At 44.7% G+C, this 24,143-nt stretch overlaps 1 protein-coding gene across 3 annotated transcripts in view; it reads left to right on the top strand.

The window, feature by feature from the left end:
* Positions 1–24,143, top strand: part of LOC126262714 (inactive dipeptidyl peptidase 10) — a 1,533,490-nt gene that overhangs the window by 1,272,377 nt on the left and 236,970 nt on the right. The window contains exons 10-11 of one of the 3 annotated variants that reach the window (XM_049959500.1): positions 1,294–1,397; positions 18,066–18,195. In XM_049959500.1, coding sequence (XP_049815457.1) covers positions 1,294–1,397; positions 18,066–18,195 — 234 coding nt within the window. Of the gene's footprint in view, positions 1–1,293; positions 1,398–18,029; positions 18,196–24,143 lie in introns of all 3 variants that reach the window. The other 2 variants (XM_049959499.1, XM_049959498.1) reach the window with 2 other exon arrangements.

Below are 24,143 nucleotides of genomic sequence, written 5' to 3'. Positions count from 1 at the left end.
TTCCCCACTCTTCTGGGTACAAAACTCTACTTTTCAAGATAATCTCCGAACAATGCGACGATCTCACGCCACCTTACCGGAAATGCCTGTAAGCCCGCACGACACCACTCTGCTGATCAACATCGGCGCCAACGTCTTCTTACATCAGTAACCTGCCCTGGTGCACGTACTGCTTCCTGCGGAGGGCATCCTTCGTTGGGCCCAACAGATGGAAGTCGGGAAGTGCGAGATCGTGGCTGTAGGCTGGATGAGGAGTAACAGTTCAATGAAGCTTTGTCAGCCCTCTCGGGTGCGTAGACGTGTGTGAGGCCTTCCGTTTTCACGATGAAGGATAAATTTGTTTGCATTTTTGTGACGACAAACACGCTAAGGTCGTTTCTTCAGTTTCCTGAGGGTAGCACAATACGCTTCAGAGTTGATCGTTGCACCATGATGAAGAACATCAAACAGAATAAGCCGTTCAGAGTTGCAGCAGACTGTCGCCATTGCTTTATGGGCTGAGGTTGCGGCTTTGAACTTTTTCTTCGGAGGAAAGTTGGTGTGGCACCGCTCAGTGTGTTATTTCGAGTTAGAAGTGATGGACCCATGTTTCGTCGCCTCTGAACTATGTTCGACAAAAAATGGCCCGGTCATCCTCGTAACGCGCATACAATTCTTCGCAGATTGCGCTTCGTTGCTCTTTATGCTCTTGTGATAGGCGGCGAGGCACACAGCGGGCACATAGTTTTGAGTACCCCAACTGATAGACGAATGTGTCAGCGCTACCAACAAAGACGCCCAGTTGAGCGGCGATGTGTTTCATTTTGATTCGCCGATAACCTCGAATGAGACTGTCCGCACGTTCCAACATTGTAGGAGTCACATTCACAGCTGTGTGCGGTCGCCCTGCCTGGGAGATCGAACACGTTTGCGCGAACTTGTTACGGTGATGACAGACGCCCTGCCCAACGACTCGCCGTGCTTTTGTTCACTGCCAGCTCTCCGTACACCCTATGAGTATCTGCGATGCTCTGGTTTTCCGTGACAGGAAACTCAATGACAGCTCTCTACTTGGAACGCACATCCTTTGCAGACGCCATTTTGAAGGCTATACGGTATATAGCGCCGATACCTGTCGGAAATTTAGAAACTACAGAGACTGAAGCGATTATATTGCACGGTGTCCCAAAACAAGTTTCGGAAACGGCCGAGAAAAATCAAGTGTTGCATTACTTACTGAACGCCCTGGAATGTGTGTTGTGTTACGCTGCGGTGTTGGCGCAGCGTGTGGCTGGAGCGTGGCTCTTGTTGCAGCCAGGCACGACGAACCCGGATGTGCGGCTGTGGATCCTGGACCTGAGCAACTACAGCGAGCCCGTCCGCTGGGAGATCCGGCCGCCGTCCGTGCTCGAGGAGACGTGAGTCAGTTAGTCACCCACTCACTAGCACACTAACCTGCCCACTGCTCGGCTCGGCTCTCACCGGGTTACCTGCCTCTGCCTCCACGAGCGGAGGTGCACTCGCTGACTGGCATCTGTCTCCCGTCAATCATGTCGCGTCACCTTGTATTGGACTCAATTTTATTTTCAAAGTATCTTAGAGCGTAAAGACTGAATCAGTTTTGGAATCGTAAGCTTTGCGCTGACATTGTTGCGTCGGCTCTTACTAGAATGTTTTATGCATTACGAGTGAAACATACACATCCCTTGTGTAATCATATCCATGAAGGAAGAAGATGAATTGTCTTGAAATAATGGCAATTAACAAACACTGCTTCATAAACCCAAGCTTAGTGTTGAATGACCACACACAGTTCCCTTACTCACCACTTCCAGCTGCATATACTGCTCATTATCCCATGCAGGCCATATTGTAAGTTAACCCTCTTACTCACATGCCCCGTTTTCCTTTATTTCAGTTACTATAATTTCTCTCCTTCGGTTAAAAAAAATATTTTGAATCATCACAGCTGCTTCACCCATCTGTTTAATATCACTGTTGTCTGTTTGTAATTTAGGACCTATTAAAGATAAGCTTACTTCGTTCAGCCACATCTTCGGAATTTGTCACCACAGTTTATTTTCAGTTTTTTTTCTTCTATGTGCAACTGTTTTAATTTGTCTATAGTTCATCAGTTAATGTGTAAGCTATTTTATCTTAGTTAAATAATCTTATACCGCATGTACAGTGAAATAATCCCTCTTGTCTTATTCCTAATTCTCACATTTTTCATCTCTGGAAATACAGATGCTCTGTAGATGAACTAGTTTAATATCATTGATCCAACAAAATTTCACTGCACCAGATACTTATCTTTGTACTTGATGATGACGTAATAGCCTAAAACAGGTTCATGCCACAAATAATAAATACTGTAAAATATTACATCAGTGTTGTTTGTGTTTCATTCATAATCTTTTAATGAACTTAGGGATTAGTAGCATAAAAATCATTGATTGCAGACTAATGTAATCAAACAAACTTACATGTGATAGGAAAATGGGTTATTCAAATAGGAATAAATGATTTTCTTAGATATAAAACGCAACACATGAAGAGACTAAATTGTGGGTTGTATCTTCGTGACGTAAAGGGCAGTATTATCACACAGGTCAACGGTGAAGAAACTTGTGGCCTTACAGCGCTCAACTTAATATAATGACAAAAACCCCTATAACCCAGTTTTTTCACGATTAACGGTCCGCCTGGTTAGCTGAGTGGTACCTTGCTTGCCACCCATGCAAGCGGGCCCGGGTGCGATTCCCGGTCGGGTTGGAGATTTTCTCCCCTCGTGGACTCGGTGTTGTGTTGTCCTCAGAGTAGAGGAGGTGGGAGAAGAGGGATGGGGACAGGAGGGGAGGGATGGGGACAGGAGGGGATGGGAGGGGAAAGGAGAGGATGGAAGGGGAGAGGAGAGCAGGGGAGGGGTGGGGACGGTCAGCAGCGCCCTCTGTTGTTGTTGTCGTGAACTAGGTGAGCTCCTTATCACCAGTGCACAAGTCGCCCAATGTGGCGTCGAATGAAATAAGACTTGCACTTGGCGGCCGAAATTCCCCGAATAGGGGCCTCCCGGCCAACGATGCCATACGCTCATTTCCATTTTTTTTTTTCACAATTAACACTGAATATTTTCAAAAAGTGCGTTTCACGACAAATTTGATGATACATTTTCGATATACCATACACTTATTTCGGATTGATTATACACTCCTGGAAATGGAAAAAAGAACACATTGACACCGGTGTGTCAGACCCACCATACTTGCTCCGGACACTGCGAGAGGGCTGTACAAGCAATGATCACACGCATGGCACAGCGGGCACACCAGGACCCGCGGTGTTGGCCGTCGAATGGCGCTAGCTGCGCAGCATTTGTGCACCGCCGCCGTCAGTGTCAGCCAGTTTGCCGTGGCATACGGAGCTCCATCGCAGTCTTTAACACTGGTAGCATGCCGCGACAGCGTGGACGTGAACCGTATGTGCAGTTGACGGACTTTGAGCGAGGGCGTATAGTGGGCATGCGGGAGGCCGGGTGGACTACCGCCGAATTGCTCAACACGTGGGGCGTGAGGTCTCCACAGTACATCGATGTTGTCGCCAGTGGTCGGCGGAAGGTGCACGTGCCCGTCGACCTGGGACCGGACCGCAGCGACGCACGGATGCACGCCAAGACCGTAGGATCCTACGCAGTGCCGTAGGGGACCGCACCGCCACTTCCCAGCAAATTAGGGACACTGTTGCTCCTGGGGTATCGGCGAGGACCATTCGCAACCGTCTCCATGAAGCTGGGCTACGGTCCCGCACACCGTTAGGCCGTCTTCCGCTCACGCCCCAACATCGTGCAGCCCGCCTCCAGTGGTGTCGCGACAGGCGTGAATGGAGGGACGAATGGAGACGTGTCGTCTTCAGCGATGAGAGTCGCTTCTGCCTTGGTGCCAATGATGGTCGTATGCGTGTTTGGCGCCGTGCAGGTGAGCGCCACAATCAGGACTGCATACGACCGAGGCACACAGGGCCAACACCCGGCATCATGGTGTGGGAAGCGATCTCCTACACTGGCCGTACACCACTGGTGATCGTCGAGGGGACACTGAATAGTGCACGGTACATCCAAACCGTCATCGAACCCATCGTTCTACCATTCCTAGACCGGCAAGGGAACTTGCTGTTCCAACAGGACAGTGCACGCCCGCATGTATCCCGTGCCACCCAATGTGCTCTAGAAGGTGTAAGTCAACTACCCTGGCCAGCAAGATCTCCGGATCTGTCCCCCATTGAGCATGTTTGGGACTGGATGAAGCGTCGTCTCACACGGTCTGCACGTCCAGCACGAACGCTGGTCCAACTGAGGCGCCAGGTGGAAATGGCATGGCAAGCCGTTCCACAGGACTACATCCAGCACTTCTCCATGGGAGAATAGCAGCCTGCATTGCTGCGAAAGGTGTATATACACTGTACTAGTGCCGACATTGTGCATGCTCTGTTGCCTGTGTCTATGTGCCTGTGGTTCTGTCAGTGTGACCATGTGATGTATCTGACCCCAGGAATGTGTCAATAAAGTTTCCCCTTCCTGGGACAATGAATTCACGGTGTTCTTATTTCAATTTCCAGGAGTGTATAATGGTAACACATAAATTTAGGAACTAGATTTTAAACTGTAAGTCATTCCCAGGGCAGACGTGCACTATGACCACAGCTTATTGGTTATGAAATGTAGATTAAAACTGAAGAAATTGGAAAAAGTTGGGAAATTAAGGAGCTGGGACCTGGATAAATTGAAAGAACCAGAGGTCACTGAGAGTTTCAGAGTGAGGATTAGGCAATGATTGACTAGAACAAGGGAAAAGAATAGTGCGGAAGACGAATGGGTAGATAAGAGATTTAATAATGAAGGCAGCAGACGTTGAAAGAGGTAAAAAGACAAGGCGTAGTAGAAATCCTTGGATAACAAGGAGAAATTAATTGTAACGAACGAAAGGAGAAAACACAAAAATGCAGCAAATGAAGCAGGCGAAAGGGAACACATACGTTTAAAAAAAGTCAGACAGGAAGCGCAAAATGGCTGAGAAGGAATCGTTAGAGGACAAAACTAAGAATTTAAACGCTTCTTTAACTAGGGGAAAGGTAGATATGGCCTTCAGAAAAGTTAAAGAGCCCTTTGGGGTAAAGAGGAGTAACTGTATGAATATCAAGAGCTCAGATGAAAAACCATTTCTAAGAAATGAATGGAAAGCTGAAATCTGGAAGGAATATAAAGAGCGTCTGTACAGGAGAAAGGTGACTAAGTGCAATATTATAGAAATGGAAGAGGACATAGATGAAGATAAGGTGCGATATATGATACTGCGAGCAACATTTGACAGAGCTTTGAAATACCTAAGTGGAAACAAGGCCCTGGGAGTAGGAGACATTTCGCCAGAGCTATTTATAGCCTTGGGAGAACAAGCCATTATAAAAATTTTCCATCCAGCGTGTAAGATTTATGAAACAGGTGAAATCCCCAAAGACTTTAAGAAGCAGTTGCTGACAGGTGTGAAAATTATCGGACTACCTGTTTAATAAGTCATGGTTGCAAAATACTAAGAAGAATTCTTTACAGAAGAACAGAAAAACTGGTAGAAGCCGACGTCGGGGTAGATTAGTTTGGATTCCGGGGACACTGCAGGAGCCTCCACGAAGATTGCGTTCACCACTCGAACAACAAGCAATCGGGCGTCCCCTGGAAACGACCTAGTCGGCCAATCCTGCAAACACCGGAGCACCAAAACCAAGGAAGATATAATTGGTGCTGTGTTGGCAGAAGAGCCAACACCGTGTTGCTAGAGGAGGCCGAAATGCACGCGTTTAATTACACGCAGTCTGGCGTGAGGTCTGGAACAGGTCAGAGAAGTGAGAACTTAGAAAAACGGACGCAGTTGCTGTAATACTTAACTTTAATCCATAATTGGAGTACATCGCTCTTGACGGTACATTAATATGCTCAATATAAACTGGTAATGACGCCTTGCTAGGTCGTAGCAAATGGCGTAGCTAAAGGCTATGCTAACTATCGTCTCGGCTAATGAGAGCGTAATTGTCAGTGAACCATTCCTAGCAAAGTCGGCTGTACAACTGGGCGAGTGCCAGGACGTCTCTCTAGACCTGCCGTGTGGTGGCGCTCGGTCTGCAATCACTGACAGTGGCGACACGCGGGTCCGACGTATACTAACGGACCGCGGCCGATTTAAAGGCTACCACCAAGCAAGTGTGCTGTCTGGCGGTGACAACACAATTGGTGCATCCGGATACGGAAGAAGAAGAAGAAGTTTGGATTCCAGAGAAATGTAAGAACTCGCAAGGCAATACTGACCCTACAACTAACCTTGTAAGAAAGGTTAAGGAAAGGTGAAGCTACGTTTATAGCATTTGTAGACTGTTCACTGGAAAACTCTCTTTGAAATTCTGGATGTATCAAGAGTAAAATACAGGGAGCGAAAGGCTATATTCAACTTGTTCAGAAACCAGAAAACAGCCAACCGGAGTGGCCGAGCGGTTCTAGGCGCTTCAGCCTGGAACTGCGTGAGGTACTGAACAGAACTGAGGAGACAATAAATATGGGACACAACTTAAGCAAATGAAGAGATCGGTTAATAGGATACATTCTGAAACATCAAGGGTTCGCCAGTCGAGTATTTGAGGGAAGCGTGAGAGGTAAAAATTGTAGAGGGAGACCAAGAGTTGAATACAGTAAGCATATTCAGAAGGATGTAGGTTGTAGTAGTTATTAGGAGATGAATAGGCTCGCACAGGATAGGGTAGCATGGAGATCTGCATGAAGCAATAACTATCCGCGTCACAAGGTTAGTATCGCGCCACAGTGATTTGAAGAGTGATAGTGGAATCACGTTGATGTCAGGACCACCAAATTCACCTGATTTAAATGCGATGGAACACATTTTGGACCCAGTCACATCACCAAGTCTGCGCCGACAAACCACAGGGACAAAATTTACGGGAACTGCGGGGGCTGTGCGTAGATTCCTACTGCCACATTCCTCCCGAAGCTCCTAAAGACTTGTCAAATCTATACTATCCACATTCGCTGTTGCATTGCTTTCCTAAGATTGGCAAACGCGCTGTGAAGCATGTGGTATTAATGTTCTGGCTTGGCAGTGTATGCCTTAACTATTATGAAAGTTCTAGGCTTATTCTTCTATTTGTTTATCAGCAAAATTTCTATACCACCTTTACAAATAAATTTTGGGCATAATGAAACAGTTCGTTAAACTCTCAGCCAAAGACGTAGAATGTTTCTAGTACCTCTGCGAGAAGTTTTTTCATCTATCAGAATGGTAATTGAAGGAAGACGTGTTTTTTTTAAATCCGACATTCTATGAATGAAGTTCAGTTCTAATTTTTAAATTAAAAACACATCAATCAAGAAATTCTTAGGCAGTAAAATGGACCCACATCATATTTCTATTGAAACGAACATACTTGAAAAGTTGTAGATGTTAGTTCCAGATCTTTTTGAACTGTGACCTTGATATTTTCTCCTGAAAATTTCGATGACGTCGGTCAGAAACAAGGTGAGCTCATTCATCACATTATCAAAGTAATAAAGAGACCTTATCGGGTCCTTTGTAACGCGAATTGTAATGGGAAACTACTGATGGTTAATATGTAAGTAGGCTACTCTGTGAAAGGAAAGATTCCAAGCTCGGTTGACAGTCACGCACACAGTTTTAATCTGCCAGGTAGTTTCAGTGCTACTGGGCACATCACGGAGACGTACACAGGCAGAATCATTGGAGAAGAAGTTAGATTAGATCGTTTCGGAAGAAGAGGAAAGGGTTTATAACGCATTTGACAACTAATTACCGTGCAGTAATGAGTTTTCGACTTTGTAATTCAATGAAACCTTTGATGATATTGAAAAACTCTGCTACTTTTCGTTCCAGTGACATTAATTTTAACGATTTACTAGATTAAGGCAATGCCATATAGTGGCGCAATTGTGTGTATGTAATAGGTAGAAAAATGATGTATGTTACGGATTCCTTTTGCGGAAGGCCATGTCATTAAGCTATTGTCCAACAAAAAGTTATCAAAATATATATTTTCATACGCCTATACAATGTACGGTATATGAGTAGATCTCAAAAGACTGAGGAAATTATATAATAGGTAAAATTTATTTCTGCCGTTCGCAGCAGTGAACCGCTAAAAGATGTTGGTAGTAAAATTAAAGAACTAGAGGATTATATTAGTCAGTCCAAATGGAGAGCTACTTGTTATTTACACGTGGAAGGATATTGGAGATTCTGTCACTGACATGCGTCAAAAATATGGCGGGGTATGAATTTAGAAATGACGCGAAAAACCCGAAGCGGATCTCCCAGGAACGCGCTCAACTGTCTTTCTTCCCACTTTCGGAATTCTGCAGAGGCCTTCTGAAATTTACAGCCCCGTAACACTTTCTGTATGCTTTCCGTTTGTTCTCTGCGATTTTCGGAATGCCTGTCTTCCAATACTTTTTGCCATGTCTTTCACCAGTGGAGATTGTAATCTGAAGTTTGGGAGGTAGAATTGTTAAATGACATTATCAAGTTCGGCGTTAAAGTCACTGAATCGTATAAAACCGGAACAAAAAGCTTCATCCTTAGGTAAAAAGAATAACACGCCGAAGCAGACAATTAATCTCTAACGTCAGAAACATACTAGGTATGACAAAAGCTTACGTTGTAAGTCTAATAACATGGATAAATAGTTTATCTTCACGACATCTTGGGTTGTCGGGTGTTCTGCCGGATAGCAGCGTCGTACTTGCACGATATTTCGGTCACGTAGCTCGTAACCTTCATCAGGTGCGACCTGAGACTGCTCCTCGAGTGGACCTGGTCCAGTATTTATGCCTATGGCCTTCCCCCTCCACCAACGGCTGCAGGCGCTTCCTCTGTGGTCCGCGCCCATTCCCTGCGACCTGCTGGAGCGTTGCTGCTCCGTTTTCCGTCCGCTGCGGTTCTAGGTGTTCCCTCTGCGGTCCGCGCCCACCAACCCCGCTCCTGGGGGTTTCATCTACGGTCTGGGGCACCAAGCGTTCCCCCTGCGGTCCGCGCCCGCTCACCACGACCTTTGGAGCGTTGCCGCTCCGTTTTTCGTCCACTGCGGCTCTGGATGTTCCCTCTGCGGTCCGCGCCCACCAGTCCCACTTCTGGGTGTTCCATCTTCGGTCTGGTGCTCCTGGCAGTCCGTCAGGGGCTCGTTTTCCATCTCCATGTCTCTGGTTCTTCTGTTTGTGCAGTGTTGCAGCTGGCCCCGTTGCTCCTTTAACAATTCCAGAGCCGGATCCCAGGTTCTGCTTAGCTGGTACCCTGTGTCACGGTTCATAAGATCGTCAGCCATTTTAATTTCTATCGATTCTCTTATAACAAAGTCCCAAAATCTGGGTGTTTGTGCTAGAATCCTGGTATTCTCATACTTCATGGCATGATCTAGTTCTAGACAGTGTTCAGCAATGGCTGACTTAGTCACCTGTCTTAATCTAGCGTGCCTCTGATGTTCTTTGCACCTGATCTCCACAGTTCTTGTCGTCTGGCCAATGTAGGACCCACCACATTGACAAAGTATATTGTAAATCCCTGGTTTTCGTAACCCCAGGTCGTCTTTGACACTCCCCAGAAGTCCCCCAATCTTGTTGGATGGACAGAAAACACACTTGATATTGTGTTTACGGAGGATCCTACTGATTCTGGCAGAAATAGAGCCAGCATAGGGCAGATATGCCACCTTCTTTGTTTCATCTTGGTCTTCTTCAGGAACCTGTGGTATGGTGGCTGGTTGGAGTGCCCTCTCAATTTGTCTGTCCATGTATCCATTCTTGGAGAAAACTGTTTTGAGACGTTCTATCTCTATAGGTAGATTCTCTTGGTCTGACAGGGCATGTGCTCTGTGGACCAAAGTCTTCAGAACCCCATTCTTCTGTGCAGGATGGTGACAGCTGCTGGCCTGCAGATATAAATCAGTGTGTGTTGGTTTTCGGTACACACTGTGGCCAATTGATCCATCTGCTTTCCTCTGGACTAGTACATCCAGAAATGGCAGCTGGCCATTCTTCTCCAGTTCCATGGTGAACTTGATATTAGGGTGGCATGAGTTAAGATGTTCAAGAAACTCATTGAGCCTGTCCATCCCATGTGGCCAGATCACGAAGGTGTCATCCACATACCTAAAGAAGCATGTGGGTTTAAATGTGGCTGTCTCCAATGCCCTCTCCTCAAAACTCTCCATAAACATGTTGGCAACCACAGGGGACAGTGGGCTGCCCATAGCTACACCTTCAGTTTGCTCGTAATATTGGTTTCTGTACAGGAAATACGTGGATGTCAGTGTATGACTGAACAGGTCCAACAGAGCACCGTCAAATTTCTCTGCATTCAGTTCTAGTGAGTCCTTCAGTGGGACCCTGGTGAACAGCGATACCACATCAAAACTGACCATGATGTCCGAATCTGTGATGTGCAGTTGCTTGAGGCATTGCAGGAAATCATCTGAGTTGCGGATGTGGTGAATACATTTGCCCACATATGGAGACAGGAGACCTTTCAAGTACTTGGCTGTTGTGTACGTAGGTGCCCCAATATTACTGACAATTGGACGTAGGGGCACGCCCTCCTTGTGTATTTTAGGCAGACCATACAGTCTAGGTGGCACTGGCGCAGGGAATGTGCGCGGACCACAGAGGAAGGGCCTGCAGCCGTTGGTGGAGGGGGAAGGCCATAGGCATAAATACTGGACCAGGTCCACTCGAGGAGCAGTCTCAGGTCGCACCTGATGAAGGTTACGAGCTACGTGACCGAAATATCGTGCAAGTACGACGCTGATATCCGGCAGAACACCCGACAACCCAAGATGTCATTAGATCGCCGGGAAAGCCTGAAGAGTTACAGTTTACCTTCAGTTTTCACCGTAATAGGCGAAAAGCCAGCGAAAGAAATGAAAGCAAAATCTCGAACAGGTGTCGAAATCTATGGTAAATAAACTGATGTGATAAAAGTCAGGGGACACCTCATAAAATCGCATGGCACATCTTTTTGCCTGGCGTTGTGGTTCAACTAGACATGTCGTTGCAAGTCCCCTGCAGAAATGTTAAGTCACGCTGCCACTATAGCCGTCCATAATTGCGATGTGTTACTGATGCATGATTTCGTGCATGAACTGACCTCTCGATTATGTCCCATCTGTGAGATTCACGTAGAGCGATCTAGGTGGTCAAAACTGTCGCTCGAATTATCTAGAATGTTCTTCAAGCGAATGGCACAAAATTGTGGCCTGGTGAATGATATCGTTGTTTGGCAACATGAAGTCGATGAACGGCTGCAAATGGTCTCGAAGTGGCCGAACATGACCGTTTCCAGTCAACGATCGGCTCAACTCGACCACAGTCCATTCAACGTGAACACGACCCAAATCATTGTGGAGCCACCACCACCTTGCACATTGCCGTGTTGACACCACGAGTCCATGGCTTCGTGGGGGCTGCGCCACACTCTAACCCTACCATCAGCTGTTACCAACTGAAATCAGGCCACGGTTTTCCAGTTGTCTAGGATCCAACTGATATGTCCACGAGCCTACGACAGGCGCTGCAGCCGATGTCGTGCTGTTAAAGGCACTCGCGTCGGTCGTCTGCTGCCACAGCTCAATAACGCCAGATTTCGCTACACTTTCCTAACGGATACTTTCGTCGTACATACCACGTGGAATTCTGCGGTTACTTCCCACAGTGGCGCATGTCTGCTAGCACTGACTGCGCAAACGCCTCTGCTCTCGGTCGTTCAGTGAACGGCGTCGGCCGCTGCGTCGTCAGTGTTGACAGGCAGTGCCTGAAATGTGCTATTCTCGGCACACACTTGACGCTGTGCATCTCGGAATACTGGATTCCTTAGCTGCAACTACCATCCCGCGTTCGAGGTCTCTAAAATGCCATCGTGCGACCGTAATCACGACGGAAACCTTTCCGTGTGAATCACCCGAGTACGAATGACTGCTCCGCCAATACACTGCCCTTTTACACTTCGTGTACTCGATACTGCCGCTATTTGTACAGGGTGTTTCAAAAATGACCGGTATATTTGAAACGGCAATAAAACCTAAACGAGCAGCGATAGAAATACACCGTTTGTTGCAATATGCTTGGGACAACAGTACATTTTCAGGCGGACAAACTTTCGAAATTACAGTAGTTACAATTTTCAACAACAGATGGCGCTGCAAGTGATGTGAAAGATATAGAAGACAACGCAGTCTGTGGGTGCGCCATTCTGTACGTCGTCTTTCTGCTGTAAGCGTGTGCTGTTCACAACGTGCAAGTGTGCTGTAGACAACATGGTTTATTCCTTAGAACAGAGGATTTTTCTGGTGTTGGAATTCCACCGCCTAGAACACAGTGTTGTTGCAACAAGACGAAGTTTTCAACGGAGGTTTAATGTAACCAAAGGACCGAAAAGCGATACAATAAAGGATCTGTTTGAAAAATTTCAACGGACTGGGAACGTGACGGATGAACGTGCTGGAAAGGTAGGGCGACCGCGTACGGCAACCACAGAGGGCAACGCGCAGCTAGTGCAGCAGGTGATCCAACAGCGGCCTCGGGTTTCCGTTCGCCGTGTTGCTGCTGCGGTCCAAATGACGCCAACGTCCACGTATCGTCTCATGCGCCAGAGTTTACACCTCTATCCATACAAAATTCAAACGCGGCAACCCCTCAGCGCCGCTACCATTGCTGCACGAGAGACATTCGCTAACGATATAGTGCACAGGATTGTTGACGGCGATATGCATGTGGGCAGCATTTGGTTTACTGACGAAGCTTATTTTTACCTGGACGGCTTCGTCAATAAACAGAACTGGCGCATATGGGGAACCGAAAAACCCCATGTTGCAGTCCCATCGTCCCTGAATCCTCAAAAAGTACTGGTCTGGGCCGCCATTTCTTCCAAAGGAATCATTGGCCCATTTTTCAGATCCGAAACGATTACTGCATCACGCTATGTGGACATTCTTCGTGAATTTGTGGCGGTACAAACTGCCTTAGACGACACTGCGAACACCTCGTGGTTTATGCAAGATGGTGCCGGCCACATCGCACGGCCGACGTCTTTAATTTCCTGAATGAGTGTAGTTCGTGATGTTAACCTTTACAGACAGTATCAAGTAACACGGACCATACACGTAGCTCCTGAAACGTCCTTAGGATAAGCCGAGCTGATCAGCAAATCAAGGAATCTCAACAGCAAAGCTGGGAGAGAAACATTAGTACACATGAAAAATTTCCCCTATCCGGGAGGAATACCGCAAGATATCGGAAAGCAAAGAAGACATAAATAGTATAACAGCTCAGGTAAAGAGAGCTATCTTGTTTTTTCTATTAATTTCATTCGCTCTTTTTTTTTTTTTTTTTTTTTTTTTAGGAAGAGCTGTGAATCATGAAACTACAAGAGCTAGTAATATTAGTGTTACTTTTTATCTGAATGTTTATGTTACTTTCAACCGTGAATGTTGTGAATATCAACTGAAATACATAAATATCTGTCACCGATCAGTTTTATTTTACGATTCCTGGCATTCTCTGGACATGAAGAAGCGAAAACAATACTCGCACACTGCACATCTCAAAATTTTTGATCATCGGTAGCATTCTAGGGATCAAAACGCTCTATTTCACATACTTATGTAGCAGAGAAGGTGCATTGCAACGTAACGCGTTTGAACTTAAACAAAACCCTTTGCATGTTTTTGTATTAAAATCACTCAAGGACCATCTTCAGGCTAGAAATGAAAGTATGTTAACAGGCCGTCATACATGAAATCCTTTATAGTGCCATCCAGCAACAAAATGAAAACCCAGAATTTGCTGGCGCAGTTGATAATGCTACGTCATAAACTGTAATATCTCCTCATCGTCCCTTCACATCCTTTAACACACACCGTAATGAATGAAACGATTGTTAATGAAGTTGTACAACACGTAGACTTACATCAGGCATGGTAGCCAAGTGTTTCAAGTAGGTGTAATGTTTCCCCTGGTGTTCTTTAAAATTCGCTCTTAGCGTGTTCTTCTTTTCGTATGGAAACCTTCTGTCGCTTATTCCACTAACCAAATTACTTGATGATTTTTTTACAGCTTCGGTTGGTTTTGTTGTATTCTTTATGAAAAACTGTGGAGGAGGGAGTCAACTAATAGTGCGATGTATACAGACCAAGGAATTTTTAACTTTCGTATTTTTTCTTCTCTATTGTGGAAGTTATTTTTGAGTGTTAAGGTACTACAGATCTGCAGATTACTGTTCTCTCCGTTATTGACGGTAGTGTGTTGTCAACATTTCCCTTGTAGCAGAGTATTCTGCGTGGCTCAGCAATGTGGAAAATTTTTTAAGTCTCTTTACAAACGTATCAAAGGTAATTTGTATGAGGAGCTCATTGCTAGCCCATCAGTTCAATATAAATTTGGTTTGTGAATTTAAAATTGTTGTGTCTTAAAGCTATACCTAACAAAAATTCTGTATGTGGAAATACACTCTAAGGCAATAAAAGCGAGGCACCACGAAGAAATTATCCGAATGGGACGGAAATCGGTAAATGTGATGTACATGTACAGACCGAAAACTGATTGCAATTTCACAGAAATAGGATGATTTATTCAAGAGAAAGAGCTTCACAAATTGAGCGAGTCAAAACGCTTTGCTCCACCTCTGGCCCTTATACAAGCAGTTATTCGGTTTGGTATTGATTGAAGGAGTTGTTGGATGTCCTCTTGAGCGATATCGTCCCAGACTCTGTCCAACTGGCGCGTTAGATCGTCAAAATACCTTGCTGGTCATGACAGGATTTGGCAAACACGAAGACAACCAGCAAAAACTTAATCGTGCTAAAATGTAAGCCCAGGATGGCTTGCCGTGAAGGACAAGAAAATGTGGTGTAGAATATCGTCGACGTACCGAGCTGCTATAAGGTTGTCGCAGGTGAAAACCAAAGGGCGTCCTGCTAGGAAATGAATTGGCATCCCAAACCATCAATCGTGCCTGTCGGCCGTATGCCGGGCGACAGTAACGTTGGTATTCCACCACTGTCCAGACACGTCTTCGGCCCTGCATCTTACTGACTAGAGTAGAATTGTTCTCAGCGATGAGTCCCGCTTCCAACTGAGCCATGAAGAGAGACGAATACATGCCCGAAGATGCCCCGGAGAGCTATGGTATACGAACCTGACTGCCCAACAACAAGGAATAATGGTCTGCCGAGTCATTTCTTTACATAGCAGGACCCCTTTGGTTGTCATCCGCGGTGTCCTTACAGCACAGCAGTACGTCGACGATATTCTACACCCCGTTTTGATGCACTTCATTGCAAGCCACATCAGGCTTGCATTTTAGCAAGATAATGCTCGCCCGCAAGGGCGAGACTTTCTTACTGCTTGCTTCGTGCTTGCCAAATCCTACAATAGGCAGCAAAGTCCCCGGATAACTTCCCAACTGAGATCGTTTGGAATACTGTGGGCAGGGCCTTCCAACCAGCACGGGATTTTGACACTCTAATGCGTTAATTGGACAGAATTTGGCACGATATCCCTCAGCAGGGCGTCCAACAACACTATCAGTGCCAATCCGAATAACTGATTGTATAAGGGCCAGAGGCAGAGGAAAGCGTTTTGACTTGAGCCGTTTGTGAAGTTCTTTCTCCTGAATAAATCATCCAGTTTGATTTGTTTGTCTATATTGGCAATTGAATCTCAATGTAGAGAAATGTAATGTGCTGCGAATACATAGAAAGAAAGATCCTTTATCATTTAGCTACAATATAGCAGGTCAGCAACTGGAAGCAGTTAACTTCATAAATTATCTGGGAGTAGGCATTAGGTGTGATTTAAAATGGAATGACCATATAAAATTAATCGTAGGTAAAACAGATGCCGGACTCAGATTCATTGGAAGAATCCTAAGGAAATGCAATCCGAAAACAAAGGAAGTAGGTTATAGTACACTTGTTCGCCCACTGCTTGAATATTGCTCACCGGTGTGGGATCAGTACCAGATAGGGTTGATAGAGAAGATCCAACGGAGAGCAGTGCGCTTCGTTACAGGATCATTTAGTAATCGCGAAAGCGTTACGCAGATGGTAGATAAACTCCAGTGGAAGACTCTGCAAGAGAGACGCTCAATAGATCGGTACGGGCTTTTGTTGAAATTTCGAGAACATACTTTCACCGAGGAGTCAAGCAGTATATTGCTCCCTCCTACGTATATCTCGCGAAGAGACCGTGAGTGTAAAATCAGAGAGATTAGAGCCCACACAGAGGCATACCAACAACCTTTCTTTCCACGAACAATACGAGACTGGAATAGAAGGGAGAACGGATTAGGTGTACTCAAGGTACCCTCCGCAACCCACCGTCAGGTGGCTTGCGAAGTATGGATGCAAATGTAGATGTAGATGTAGATACATGTACATCACACCTACCGATTTCCGTCGCATTCGGATATTTCCATCACGGTGCCTCGTTTTCGTCTTTTTTTTCCTATTAGAGTGTACTTTGTATTTAATAAAGTGTTCAAAATGCCCTGGATGCTTCTAGGAGAATGCTGGAAGATAACATTTTTATATCTAGTGATGTAAAGTAAGGACGATCAGGAATATGCATACCTTCCATTTGTTTAAATATTACTGGCGGGAGCTTGTGAATAGGATACACTGAACACGTCAACATAAACATCTACAACAGGTAAACAATGCAGAGCGCTAGCCATACACATACATAACGTAGACCATCGATTAGCAGACACGAAACAAGTCCGCAAGATACTGCTTCAGATCACACAGAATCACCTAACGGGCTAGTAGGGGAATTAGATATACGTTGGTATCATGAAAAGGTACGCATCAATATGTTTAATGAACAATTGGTAAGTTAAACAAAGATTTCTTTAATTTTTCTGGTATACTGTAACCGCAGGAAATTACGTATTAATCACTTCCTCTAAAATATTATGTTGAATCAGTACTGGGGTGGTACAAGTCTTTTGTGTATCATTAAAAGTAATTTAGGTATTATAAGTATCGTCGTTAAATTCCTATCTGTTTTACTGAAATAGTTCCATTTGTGAGGCGGTGGAGTGTATGAGAACATACTGTAGGATCAAATAACCTTTGCTGCAATAGTCCTACGGCAATGTTATGTCCTTTTAAACAGTGCACTTTCTTTCGTTTCTCCCTTTACAGCGAAAAAAGACGAAGTGACGCATAATATTTAATAGCTCGCTCTGGAGGACACACGCATCACTGGCCAAATACAAAAATGTAGCCTTAAAAATTGGAATTATTTTAATGAAACGCGTTGTGCTTAGTACCACAACACACTAAGAAGTGACAGCTGACAGAAATCGTTATTTTGCTTATAAGAAACGAACTTTCATGCACACAATCGTTGGCGTTCCCACAACCATCATCACGTAGATAAAGTGAGACATCTGCAATTGTCTTCAGTGTTTTCTTAGATCTGTGTGTGACACTTCACAGATTAGGAAAAGAAACTTGTTCAGATTTAATTCTGGGTTATTTGGACATTTCATGACTGGTTACGTATGCACTGATTGGCTATAAATTTTCGCTGTGACCTGTGTGTGAGTGGATGGAGGCTCATGAAATATGAATAAGATTTTATAATGTAGCCTGTGAGCATTTGGAGATGCCTATTTAATTATCCAACGTAGGTAGGATTCGCAGTATAAATTGTGGACTACATACTCTGATAATTTAGGCTTCAGCTCCAGAGAGTGGCACAGATAGTGCACAAAACAGTGCATACCACATTCACCGTTTAATTGGATGACTTAATGATTACATTATATTACTTTCGAACGCGTTGTGGAGTCGTAAAATTAAAGTATCTGCTCCCAGTCATTTTAGTATTTCAGTGTTGGTACTGATAACTTTTTGCTGTGAATGAGGAGTGTGGAAGACTGCGTGCAGAGAACCGGCCGCACCGGCTACACAGAGCTGTGACTGACGAACAGGGTGCAGCGTACAGCTGAGGGTGCGTGTTGCAGCAGGGAGTTCTACCTGACGTCGGCGGGCTGGGTGGGCGACGACAACCACGAGGTGTCGGCCGTCTGGCTCAACCGCGCCCAGAACATCAGCATCATCAGCACCTGCCACGCGCCCAACTGGACCTGCATCGAGGTGAGCGCTCTCTCTCTCTCTCTCTCTCTCTCTCTCTCTCTCTCTCTTTCTCTCTCGCTGCGCTTGGTGACCTGGGCAATTCCGACGCTGCGACATAAGGCGCGGGCACTCGGGAACGCCCATCAGCTGGCACACACGAAGGTACTGGCTGGGTTTGCCATGTGTAAGGCTGCCCCATTGCACGTATAGTGCGCATGCGCGATCCACTCGACCAACGCCGCCTGCTGCCTCCTGGGGCTCTATTCTGTATCGTTCATACCGATTGGTGTAGTAGGTTAGTCTCGGTAGTGACGTCATTTTCGGTTCTTTATCGAAATATCCTATTCAGTAAGCTTCTGAGACTTGTTACCGAACGGTCCTCACACCGATTTTACGACAATTGTACCGAGAGATTTTGGATTTCGGTCTGGCCCTGTCGATCGGTGAGCTGTGGTTCATGTACACCTATAATTTGTTATTTTATACATATTTATCGGTTTTAGCTTTGGATTTAGTGATTGTGTTACTAAAGAATCACCACAGGACGCATCCGGTTAGAAAGTGAGTTCGTAATAGACTATTTTCCTTTGTTAGTAATATGATTAGGTTAGGTTGTTGCTGTGAATGATTACATCCAAAAAAGTTTTCGGTTAATATTCTCTCAAAATACGTGTTATTTTTATGCAAATAAGAGTTTAAACATCATTAAATATCAAGTCATCAGCTCTGCTTACGTATATTACATGAGTGTGAACTGACGTTACTAGTGCCTTTGTGTACTTTTTCCCACGAATGGGATGGTTAGTAATTATCGAAACGTGTTTACAACTTTCAAGTAATAATGGAAAGAAATTATGTGAAGCCTGATATTGGAAGCCTTCCAAACTATCACTCATTTATGATTTACGCAGCACGGTTTGGCAAGTACAAGAATTGAGAATTGCGCGTCTGTTGTTTGGTGTGGCCAGGTGGGTAGCGCGCGGTAATGCGATACGAGAGGTTACGGGTTCGAGCATGGGGTGGATGCAAAAATTTCTTTTTCCTCTTCATATATGCAACACGTTCTGAGACATTGTTATTCGTGTAAGTTAAGATTTTTCTGCAATATTGGTTATTCCATACACGCAAGAGCGCACTTCCTCAGTAATGATTTCGTGATTTCTGTGTGTTTAAAATACGAAATATGAAATTGCTGTGAGTGAAACAACCGACAGTGACCTTTATATTTTTTCTTGTCAGAAATAATTCACCATTTTTTTCCGAATATGTAGCGATTTCCGAGTATGCGGTTAGACAGGAATCTGAGAGCACAACTTAAATTACTGGGAATGTAACTAGAAGCAGTCACCCTCATAATCTTGCTTGTCACAAGTATTTATCTGCGATCGAATCCTCAATCACAGTAGACAGAGGTGAAAGATCTTTGTCGTAAATATTTTTAGACTGTAGCACCATATACGAAACATTTTCATTCCTGAGATGCATATTATACTTCGACGAACTGCAGGAGCTCGCGAAAATGCGTTTTTTTTTTGTTTTTTTTAATTTTGTTTTTAAGATCCAAATTGTTGACGCATCATATAGGGAAGTGGGCTACTTAATCATTTGGATCTCTAGGATCCTGTTAAAACCACATTCTGTTTATCTTCTTATTCTTTGAAACTCTCAGAATCAATTTTTCGGGTGTTTTTATAGATGTATTAGTACAATGTGGTACTACACACTACTCCTAGCTCATTTTCCGAAACGTAAAATCCAAAACACGATCTCAGTGTGAATGAGAATAAGATGACATAATGCGGCATTTACGACAATCTGCAGAATACAGTCAAATACGATATCGTAATTATGCGTGCATGGAAACATGCAGTCAGAGAAACTGTAAAAAATTTTATGCATTTCAGCTGATAATCATGGAAATGGATATACTGCGCCTGGTACTGTTAAGGAGGAGGCAAGGGCGATGAAGGCGGGCACTTCAGCTCGATGGAATGCGGCGACATGCGTTATGGCGACGTAAACGCAATTTTCGGTACTTGGAAGAATAGCACGCCTGTGTCGTCTGATAGCCGCTTTGTGTTGGTGGCGCTGTGCGCGCTGCAGTCCGCATGCGCGGATCTGCGGCCGCTTGCTTTTGATTGGCTTGCGCAACACGAACCGACAACAGCGCTTCGGTTATCTATACCCGAACGGTATCGCTAGCGAAATACTGAATAACGCAGGGACTCTAATTCGAGTACTAGACCGTTCGGTGCTATTGACTACCGAAACGATCGGCACAATGGCGGAAAGATACAGAATACGCACCCTGGCCTGTGAAGTGCACTGCTGCCTGAATGCCCAAGTATCAGCTGTTTGCCCACCCACCTCTGCCCTTGGGCACTCTGCTGGAAGTTCCTTTTGTGGTGTCACCGCCAGACACCACACTTGCTAGGTGGTAGCCTTTAAATCGGCCGCGGTCCATTAGTATACGTCGGACCCGCGTGTCGCCACTGTCAGTGATCGCAGACCGAGCGCCGCCACACGGCAGGACTAGAAAGACGTCCTTGCACTCGCCCCAGTTGTACAGCCGACGTTGCTAGGAATGGTTCACTGACAATTACGCTCTCATTTGCCGAGACGATAGTTAGCATAGCCTTCAGCTACGTCGTTTGCTACGACCTAGCAAGGCGCCATGACCACTTAATATTGAAATTATAAAACATGTACCGTCAAGAGCGATGTACACCAATTATGGATTAAAGTTAAGTATTCCAAGAACTACGTTCTTTTCTTATTAGACTCAACTCCTTTAATTGTTCCAGACCTCACGCCAGTCTGCGTGTAATTAAACGCGTGCATTTCGGCCTCCTCTAGCAATACGGTGTTGGCTCTTCTGCCAACACAGCACCTTTTCCATGGATGCTCAACCTTTTGAGGCTTGAGATCTACTACACGCGATTTAATGCATTTAGAGATCTACTGACGTAAAAATTAAGCCCAAAACAGCACTGTAGCCAAAATCAGCCATTTTAATTGCACAAAATACATTAAAGGTAATTCTCTCCACATAAAAAGTTGTAGCCCTACTATTAAATCTACTCAGTTTTCGAGATTGGCCGAGCGGAGTGGCAGCGCGGTTTGACACGCCATGTCACGGATTGCGCGGCCACTCCCGCCGGTGATTAGAGTCCTCCCTCGGGCGTGGGTGTGTGTCTTGTTCTTAGCATAAGTTAGTTTAAGTAATGTGTAAGTCTAGAGACCGATTACTTCAGCAGTTTGGTCCCTTAAGAATTCACACACGTTTGAACATTTTTTCGAGGTATTAGACATCTGGAACATTATAAAATACACACCATCAGAAATATTTAAAAAGTTTGGTGAGACACTTTGTTTTTGCATAACATTGACAAGTTTATTGTAACCTGGTGAATAATTTGCCACTATCAACCTTACACAACCTGAAAGATGGAGATCAGTCAGTTTATTGCTACGCTTAGATTTTGCTATGTTCATCGTTGAAAACGCGTGTCACATAGATGATTTGAAAGAAAAAAGGATAAAAACAAACGATGCCACTTTTACAATGTAAGGTTAGGTTTTAAACTCACTACTTCGCTAAGGTTATGATCATTGCATTCTGACTTTAAGGAAACATCAGTCTCACTATAAGAGACAGGAGTACTAGCTTGACTTGAAATACCTTCCATTTCAACTTTTTGTAATGACTCAGCTTTGAGAGCTAGAACAGGTTCCATTGCCTTGAAATTTGAATATCGGTGTTGTAACTCTGTCTTCATTGCTATCAGGTTGGCCTTATTTATCGTTGCAGCTTCCTGATCCAATGGGGTGCGTTGGTCTGACAGTTCTGACAGTGTGTGAAGAAAGTGTTTCAGTAACACGCAGTATTTAACTGAATGTTACCTCCATCAGATACATTGTTGTTTCCTGGAAGTTGCAGTTCAAAAACGAAGGTTATCTTATCTCCTGGATGGGCAGAGCTTGCCCCCCCCCCCCTCCTCCGCCCATGCACAGAACACCGCAGCCGGCCTTGGGTGGCCGAGCGGTTCTAGGCGCTTCAGTCTGGAACCGTGCGACCGATACGGTCGCAGGTTCGAATCCTGCCTCGGGCATGGATGTGTGTGATGTCCTTAGATTAGTTAGGTTTAGGTAGTTTTAAGTTCTAGGGGACTGATGACCTCAGATGTTAAGTCCCATAGTGCTCAGAGCCACTTGAATCATTTTTTTTTTACCCGCCATATTTGCTCCATCGCCGTCTCTAGTGCAACCGACAAGAGTCGATTAATATTTTGCCTGTTTTACCCTACGAATCACTTCCTCATTAACTGTTTTTGACATCAAGATGATCAATTCATACCGAATATAGTGGCTGCGATAGTGGTGTGTAAGTTGTTTGTAACTAATGCGTTTCATGTGTTCCGGTGATGTAGGATAATATTTACATATTAATTTAAACAACTCTATTAAGTTACCAGAATTTTCAATGTCATCGCCTATACTGAAAAGGTTTTCTGTGACCTCTAAATGCCATATTACGAGAGGCTAATAATTAACAATATTAATTGTGGGGTCTTGCCCACTCGTCACTAATAGGGTGCCTACGGGATGCAGCGTTCTCGGAATGCTATACAACAATTCCAAATAATAACATTAGTAGTCTTATTTCTATAAAGCAATTGACAGTACTTAACTTTGGAGATTTACAAGTAGTAATCGCAAATGAGGGGCGACAGGCAACATAATTTAGAGTCCTTGGTACGCAAAATGTCCAGGCAAGTTGACACACGTCACTCACATCACGTCCGCGATCCGGTGCCGATCTGAGCCGCCGAGGCTAGCAGGAGCGGCGTTTATATTCACTTCTTCCAGGTGTCGCTCTTGACGCGGGGCGGTCCAATTCCGTGCACCATTGGCTGACATTTCCTCACCACCTTTTTTGCGTTCCGCATCTTCGTTCCGGTGCTTATGGTTACGCCAGAACATTAATTAATCTCTGAAACAAACTGTGCTAATGTTTTTGGGATTCACGAATTAGCCTTTCGGTTTCTTCGCCTATTGGTTTTCCATGCTTCATTCCTCCCTCTAATATCATCCATTGGAACCTAAATGCCGTACATTCTTTGGCATTGTCGTGTTTTTGTAAAGTACTACTTAAGTATTCCCAGTCACAGCACCCTCCTTGTACGATCTCAGTTTATGAATCGTCATATAGTTTGCATGGGAAACAGAAAACTTTATTTTAACAATTCGAATAAAGCAACCAATGACGATGCTGAGTTTCATCATTATTTACTTTTCTTGAGCAACGGGAATTAGAAGCGTGTGTAATCATCGTCTTTGGGATAATATTCATCGCTGTTTTTTAACTCCTGCGTAGAACCGCTTTGAACAATTTCATGACACTGTGAATCCGTTATGGTGAATGTCCACATTCCCGGACGCGAACCAAAAAATGCTCCTTTAACTTCATCGCTGGCACCCTGGCTAGTTGAGAGATGACGCAGCTGTTCAACACAGGGACTAGACATTCTGACTGGCTAGAGTTTGGTCCTATGACTATTTGCGACTTCTGTGGCTCGTAACTGCGCATTTGGGGTAGGCCTACTTTCCAAGTTCAATGGAGAATCGGACGTACTATCTCTTTTTCGGAAGTCGCAGCAATCGATTCAGATGATTCCATATTACTACAAACATTTTTTTTTTTTTGAGAAAAACTTCGAAATACCTACAGTAAAACCTGATTCGGTACAGCTCGTTCTGCTTTTCTTTTCTTTTTGCAGAACGATATTCCCATTTTCTCCTCATATATTTATCTCTTTTGGAGCCTGTGATTTACGTGTCAAAGACACGAAGCTCTTATATCTGTAATAATGATACCATTTTTATGTCTTTGTGTAAGTAGCTATAGTCCGTTGACGTAGCTGTGTCGCATGAGGAGAGGTGAAGAGGATGTAAAAGGTGGTCGCTGC

Source organism: Schistocerca nitens, chromosome 6, assembly GCF_023898315.1.
Source record: "Schistocerca nitens isolate TAMUIC-IGC-003100 chromosome 6, iqSchNite1.1, whole genome shotgun sequence".
Taxonomy (NCBI): Eukaryota; Metazoa; Arthropoda; class Insecta; order Orthoptera; family Acrididae; genus Schistocerca; species Schistocerca nitens.
Note: the sequence above shows the minus strand (reverse complement) of the source record. Positions and strands in the feature narration are given on the sequence as shown.